We start from the raw sequence: 7,946 nt of genomic DNA on the forward strand, positions 1-7,946 counted from the left end.
TTTCCAGAAAACCAGGTTTTTGTTTTGGAGTACTTCTATTTAAAGGTCAGTTATTTTGTTAGAAGGCTTTAAAGGTATGCTGAAAATTGGCATGTAGAAAGCTGAAACATGTACAATTCAGGACATACCTGGTTTCTATGAAGTTAAACTTAAGGTAAAAATTTTAGAAAGCTGTGAAAATTGCAAAATTTGGTTGAACAGATAGGGATTTATAATTGGTGGTCTGACACCACAAGCAATTTTTTAATGAAATTAGTGCTCTCCGGTTACAGTTGGAACCCCCTGATCATTGGTTAATAACCTTTTCGAAAATGGCTGGATAAGCTCCGGTGTTGCACCTAGGACAAACTAAACATAATAGTCCCAGTTTGTACAGATTTACACTGTAAATCACACACCTCCAGTTTTAACCAATCAACGAACAGTTTCAGAAACATTGTATCCTTGAAAACCTACAACACATTTTATACCTTTTTTGGGTGACAATCGTTGTTCTTTCCTTCTATGTCCATAAATTCCATTTTCTGAGTGATATAAAGATGTGTATGCATATGCTGATTGGAATATCCGTTGGGCAGAGTGATGTCTCCACAACGTTAACATTGACATTGTTTTCGTTCTACAACTTTTCTACCTCAATCATAGAGAGCTTCAAAAGACAGGTGCGCGAAACTTTCGAAAGGTTATGATTTTTTTTTAAATACCGAAATATGTCCACATTTATTTGAAAAAAAAATGTCAATATGTGTCACGTACTATGCTAGTTAGTCCTCTAACACATATCTTCGCTTTTCCATTCAATATTCAACGTTGGAAAACTAAGTTGGTATTTCTTAAAGGATTTGTTTAGTAAGAAGCTACTAGACAAATCCTTTGCATTTTAATTTTTTTTAATTTTATTTTTGGGAATCCTTGGTATTTTAATTTTTTCTAATTTTTATTTTTGGAAATCGGGCGTCAGCTTTACAATAAAAAAAAAAGAGAAATAGTAGCTAGCAGAGTAAATGTAAAAAAATATACAAATTATAAGAGAAAATATAATAGGAAAGGGGGGGGGGGGGGGGCAATACCTTTTTGTGTTAACCTGTTATATATTATTTATTCGGTGAAAAGCTCATTAATTAGAGCTTATGTTTGTATTGTTTGTCAATATGCCGAATCCAAATAAAGTTTTGCTAAGTACTTACTTACCTACTAAGGTCCTACTAGATAAAGTCACAAACCGGAAAACTGTAAATTCATTTATTTTCGTGGATATTTAAAATTATAGCTAATGTGTTGAACATCAAATTTGTGGTTCACACGAAACCATGAAATCAACGAAAAATGTATCCAACGAATAATGCTGTATTAAAAGACATTACAAGAAGAAAGAATACAACCGATTAAGTGCAGTTGAATTCAACAATAAAACATGTAAATCAAAAGATGACCGAAGCATCACAAATATGATGAACAAATGGGCCAACCAAATATAATAGGAAACAACAGGGGCTGATATTATTCAACACAGTTTTTGACAGTCAGATAAAAAAAAATGTTATGTTACCACTTTTAATACATTAGAAAAACCCTAATAATATAAATTAAAATTTTAGATATTAATGTTCAGTTGATATTTCTACAGTTCAGTGATTACTATGATTACAAGTGAACCGATTTTGACATACATTGTGCTGCACTGCAATCTGTTAATTAGTGTATATTTGTTACATTATATATTACCAATGACTTAAATGATTGTCACAGTTAGCACCCTTTATTTCATCTCATTTAATATTTTTTGTGCATACAAAATGCAAGAACATTTTTAGCTAACTGAACATAAAAAGGGTCAAGAACATTAAAAAAGTGATATGCAAATGAAAACAAAAAAAAGTTGGCTCTTCATACAGCTATATATTGCCAATTGTGAAATGTTAAAAGACCGGTGAAGTATGACATTTTCATTGCAATAAAAAGCATAGATTTTTTTGTGTAGTGTTGTACTCTTACCTAATGAAGTTAAACTGAAGGGACGAGTACCAACCCTATCCAGACAATGGTAGACAGTGAAGTTGTCCCCGATGGACTGTGGTGACCACAGCCCTGAAGGAGTAGAACTCATGTGCAGTCATAGCCATTTTGAATCTCTGTATATTGATAATTTTCATGTGGATGGGAAATAGTTGTATACAGAGCATTCACTGGACTGGGAGAGGAAAAGGGGTCATGCATAGTAATAAGGGGTAAGTTTCGTGTAAGGTAGGGGTAACGAGTGGGTGTTTTTTTGGGGTAGGGTTAGGTGGTCATGTGTAGGTATAGTTAGGGGTAAGCATACTTTAGGGTTGGTTAAGCGTCAAGAGGGTTAAGGACATGGCTAAAGTTAATGATTGAATCTGGAGGGTTGGGATAAAGGTCGAAACTGTGATAGCTGAGTAGAGAGAGTGTGTGAGAGCACAGAGACAGTGTGCGAGATGAGAGAGAGTGTGTGTGAGAGGAGAGGAGTGAGTGTGTGTGCGATAGGAGAGAGAGTGTGCTGTGAGAGAGAGTGTGAGGTGAGAGAGAGTGTGAGTGAGAGAGATTGTGAGTGATAAAGAAGTGACTGTGAGTAAGAGAGTGTGAGAGGAGGAGAGTGTTCAGAGTGCGAGAGTAGAGGAGAGGAGAGTGTGTGCTGCGCGAGAGGAGAGAGTGTGTGTGTGTGAGAGGAGAGAAGAGATTTTTAGTGTGTGAGAGGAGATAGTGGGAGAGTGAGTGTGAGCACAGAGAGAGTGTGTGTTAGAATAGATAGTGGGAGACTGAGTGAGAGCAAGGATAGAGAAAGTGAGAGCAGAGGAGAAAGTGTGGGTGTGTGTGAGATGAGACGAGAGGAGATAGTGTGAGAGGAAAGAGAGTGTGAGTGTGAGTGGATAGTTAGTATGAGAGAGACTGAGGAAAATAGGTGTGAGAGGCGAGAGAGGTGACAAGGTGAGAGATGCGTGAGGGACAGAAGACATAGTGGGTGAGAGATGTCTGACTAAGTGTGTTGATGTGTTTTGGAGAGAAGAGAATGAGAGTTTCTGTGTGTGTGTGTGTGTGTGTATGTGAGAGAGCGTACCGAATGTGTGTGTGTATGTGAGAGAACGTAACGAATAAGTCTGTGTGTGTGCGAGGGTTTTAAGTGGAGACAGAGTATGGTAATGTTAATCTAACATACTCTGTCTCGTTTGATGGGTTTGAGCTTTTGATTTTGTCATTTGCTTAGGGACTTAGAGAAGAGAATGAGAGTTTCTGTGTGTGTGTGTGTGTGTGTATGTGAGAGAGCGTACCGAATGTGTGTGTGTATGTGAGAGAACGTAACGAATAAGTCTGTGTGTGTGCGAGGGTTTTAAGTGGAGACAGAGTATGGTAATGTTAATCTAACATACTCTGTCTCGTTTGATGGGTTTGAGCTTTTGATTTTGTCATTTGCTTAGGGACTTACGTTGAGAATTTCTAGGAAAAATTTGGTTGATTATATAGGGAACCACTGAAGCATGGCCAGAGTGGGCCCCCACTTATGAAAATTTCTGGCTCCGCCAATGATACCTTAAGGCTTCATTACTTGTATGCATTTCTTTTGTACTTTATCTTATTGTCATGATTCAGTCGGACTGCTTGAAAACAAATGATAGTTTCTTGTCATGAAAGTACCATAAGTATAGTATATAGCTTCCTAGCTTGCAAGGCTTACATGTCTGTCAAATAGCGTTCCGCGACCTTGACCTCCTTTTATGAACCTGCAGTGATCAAGTTTTCGTGGTGAGGTCTGAATTTCAAGTACCATAAAGCTAAGAGTAGGGCAGCTATATTAAGTGTATGTAATGATTGTAAGGAGTACATGTCTGACTGGTAGGTTTCAGCTGACCTTAACCTAGTTTTCATGGTTCATAGGTCAATGTCATTTTTTGTTTATTTGGTCTATTTGTAAGATAGTAGCAATGTAGGTCAAATGTATTTGGTGAACAGAATAATTTATTTTTTTATTTATTTAAAGAGGATTGCCAACAGCCAGAAGCTACGTGTGGGTTCCTTATATAGAATAGTTTAAGGTGTATGTTTATATGGCAGAATTTATCAGAACTCCTTTTCCTGGTCAATGTTAAGTATTCAATGCTTTCTGTTTTTCAAATAAATTGTACTAAAAGCAATGTCAACTATATTAGTTGTATGGAATGATTGTAAGGTGTACATGTCTGTTTGGCTGTATTCATCTGACCTTGACCTCATTTTTTTTAGGTTCATTTGTCCATGTTAAGTGTTAATGGTGATGTTTGTTTCTCAAAAGGATTGTAAGCAGTACATGTTTGTCTGCATGTTTAATCTGACCTTGACCTCATTTTGATTGGTTTTTAGTCAATCCTGATTTTTCAGTGATATGTTTGTTTTTCAGATACTTTATGCAATAGGTCAACTATATTTAGTGTATGGAATGATTCTATGATGTACAATTTGACCTTTTGATCCTGTTGCTTTGGTGATTATTCAATTTTGGTATTTATGTCTGGTTCTTGAATACCAAAAGCAAAAGGCTAACTTTATTTGTTGTATTTCATGATCTTAAGGTATACATGTCTTTCTTACAGGGTTCATCTTACCTTCACCTTATATATCTTAGACATTCATGTTAAAATTAACCAAAACTGAAAATAAAACCTTATATTACTTTGTAAATTCGAAGATAAGTAAAGCTGCAAGACATCAGTGTGTCCATTTGTATACAAATGTATATATCCATTTGCCCGGACTATACCTTTTCTTTTTCCTTTTTTTGTTCGACCTTTTCTTGAGTAGAATGACTTCTATAAATGAAAGGGGGACAGTAGTTTTAGTAATAAAAACCAAGTTACAATCAATTTTCAAGGATTTTTCTTCTTTCACCATTGATTTTCCATTATCAGTCTTTTTTGTATGCAACCAGATGTGATGTTGTTCATGGAGAAGACTTCATAAGAATGATTTACTTGTGTCTAATCCATTTAGTTTTAATTCAGCAAATGAAATATGTTTAAACTATGTGATGTACTATGAGCTAGTGGTATATTACACCTATGTTCAATGTGTTGGTAGGTTGATGTCTCTCTTAGCTTGTTTAATTTTTTTTAGACTAGTCCGATGATCTTTTGAACTGTGAGGAAAACTAAAGTTAGAACAGAAACCAATTTAGTTTTCTCGTTTGAATTGTTTTACATTGTCTTATCGGGGCCTTTTATAGCTGACTATGTGGTATGGGCTTTGCTCATTGTTGAATGCTGTACAGTGACCTATAGTTGTTAATTTTTGTGTCATTTTGGTCTTTTGTGGATAGTTGTCTCATTGGCAATCATACCACATCTTCCTTTTTTTATATTTTGGGATGTTTGTGTGAATGTACAGACAGACAAGGGTAACCCTTAATGCCCATTCCACTGCAGAGGGACATACAAATTGAAGTTACTTCAAAAGGCAAAACCCATACAGTAACGGCCTAAAAATTACAAATGTAAACCAATTCAAACGAGAAAACTAACAACCTTATTTATGTCAAAAACAATAAATGAAAAACAAATAATATATAAATATGATATTCAGCAACAAATGACAACCACTGAATTGACGGCACATACAGAATGTCAAGAGGGTTTATGATGATTTTTTTGTGTAAAGAATACATATTGAATATATTTAAATCTAAAATTGTCCTCAGATATTTTGAAAAACAGTATAGAGTTATTTATAGATCTCTAAATTTCTAAACTTATGATAGGTTTCAGCAATCATGGCAATTTTATAAGTTTAAACAAATAAAAGTTAATTATCTAGTACATTCTTTGAGAAATAGCTTTTTATTTATAATTCCCCAGACTGTACAGTCAATAGTTTCATCAGGGTCCTCTCTGAGCCCTTGCTTTTTGCTCTAGCCCATGTTTATTGTGTTAGAGATGAAGGAAAAGATCAATATTTCTTTTCGATTCTTCTAGGATCATCAGCATCCAAAAACAACCTTCATCCAACATCATTGTTTAACATTGCAGTTAGAATACTGTGAACCACAGCAGAAAGATGTGGGTATCTTTTCTTTACTTTGATCTCCTGATAAGACCATCTTGAAGATTTCTGGTTGAATTCTCTCCTCAATCTGAAATGAAAATCATTAACCAAATAATATTTTAGTTAGTAAATGTATTTAAAAAGCTTTGTTTTATATATATATATTTTTCAGTTTATAAATGGTTGGTGTGACTTAAATGAACTTTGACTTATTACCCTAATACATAGTTTTGTACTTTTTTTCACCACACAAAGCAGCAATGAATGTGTGTATATAATATCTTTTGTTTAAGAATAAGGACGTCATTGACTTTGAAATCTTTTTTAAGAGCTGGTTAAAAAAATCTAAATTTTTAAATATATACACTTGTTTGTTCTGCATAAAAAAAACATTAATAGCCCATTGATTTGGTTAATATCTAAAATTGCCAATCAAACTAAGGGTTATTCCACAAAAGATCCTCAATGGGCCACAATTGTATATTGTTGACATAAAAATTGACAATAATTATAACAGAGGGAAATAAAAATACCTTGGAAGTCCATTATCTTTAGTAAGAGCAGGTCTACCAACATGGATGTTATGGTCCAAAGCAGCCAACTGATTTCTCACTCTATACATATCTGGCCTGTAGACATGTGGTTCAGAAGTATAGGCAGAAATAAGGTTTTGGAAGGATTCCAAATCTGAGATGCTCCTGAAAATATATGTTGGAGAATGCTGTTATATAGAAGGTAAGTAAAAAACTATAATAGAAAAGACCGGATATGGAGTACTCAGTGTAAAGAAAGGATTTATGTTGTACATGTAGTAATTTTTTTTTTGTAGTAAAAATATTTCAATACACCAGATGTGTATTTTGACAATTAACCATCATAAGACTAACAAGAATGTGTCCCAAGAATACGGATGCCAAACTCGCATGATCATTTTCTATGTTCAATGGACCGTGAAATTGGGTAAAAAACTCCAATTTGGCATTCAAATTAGAAAGATCATATCATAGGGAACATGTTTATTAAGTTGCAAGTGGATTGGACTTCAACTTCATCAAAAACTACCTTGACCAAAAACTTTAACCTAAAGCGGGACGGACGGATGGACAAACAGATAGAGGCACAGACCACAAAACATAATGCCCATAAATGGGGCATAAAAATCAAAACATAGAGGCATTATCCACCAAAGTTCAATAGGTGGAGATCTCAACACATATCAGATATCCAGATTTTTTGATTTTTTTTGTTAAATATAATTTAAAAGATATCATCCATAAACTATTGGATATAGAGATATAATTTGAGATTTTTGGCTTTTAACCATATCAAGGTTAAAGTGAAACATTTCCTGGGTTAAAATCAAAGCAACCATGACCTTCTCTTATTGACATATCACCTTCCCATAATACATCAGCACACTACTAGTCCGTACTACCAGGTATGTAATAAAAGTTATGTACCAGTCACGAGTACCATACACAAAAAAGGATAAACAGACACAGACAGACAAGATGATTCTATATATCCCTAAAACTTTGCTGGGGATATAAATATGCAATATATTTGGATTTACAAAACAACATCATACATCATATAAAGTACCTTTCTTTTTACTTGTCATTTTATCAAATGAAATGCAAACATACCTGCAATTCAAATAGTAAGGTATGTCTTTTAACAGCTTTATATCCATAACAATGTATCGCAAGGCAGTATGAGCATCTGATCCTTTTTCCATATATTTGTTTTTCCTTTCTTCAGACAATGGCCCATGGTTACATTTGTTGTTGTCAAATGAGTCGTCATATGACAATATCCAAGTGTGCTCATTTACAACATGGTGTAAAATTTTAAACCAAGAACCCTGAAATAATTTATCAAATATTTCTAGACACCAAATAATAAAAAAATAAAATGCT

The 7,946-nt window shown here is 34.3% G+C and overlaps 1 protein-coding gene across 1 annotated transcript in view; it reads right to left on the reverse strand.

Moving 5' to 3' along the window:
- The window catches only part of LOC134710110 (2-oxoadipate dehydrogenase complex component E1-like), a 44,826-nt gene extending 44,206 nt beyond the window's left edge, over positions 1–620 (reverse strand). The window contains exon 1 of the mRNA XM_063570309.1: positions 471–620. Coding sequence (XP_063426379.1) covers positions 471–609 — 139 coding nt within the window. The 5' untranslated portion in view covers positions 610–620. The remainder of the gene's footprint in view (positions 1–470) is intronic.
- Between the last annotated feature and the right edge of the window lie 7,326 nt (positions 621–7,946).

The sequence above is a fragment of the Mytilus trossulus genome, chromosome 3 (assembly GCF_036588685.1).
Source record: "Mytilus trossulus isolate FHL-02 chromosome 3, PNRI_Mtr1.1.1.hap1, whole genome shotgun sequence".
NCBI classification, from domain to species: Eukaryota; Metazoa; Mollusca; class Bivalvia; order Mytilida; family Mytilidae; genus Mytilus; species Mytilus trossulus.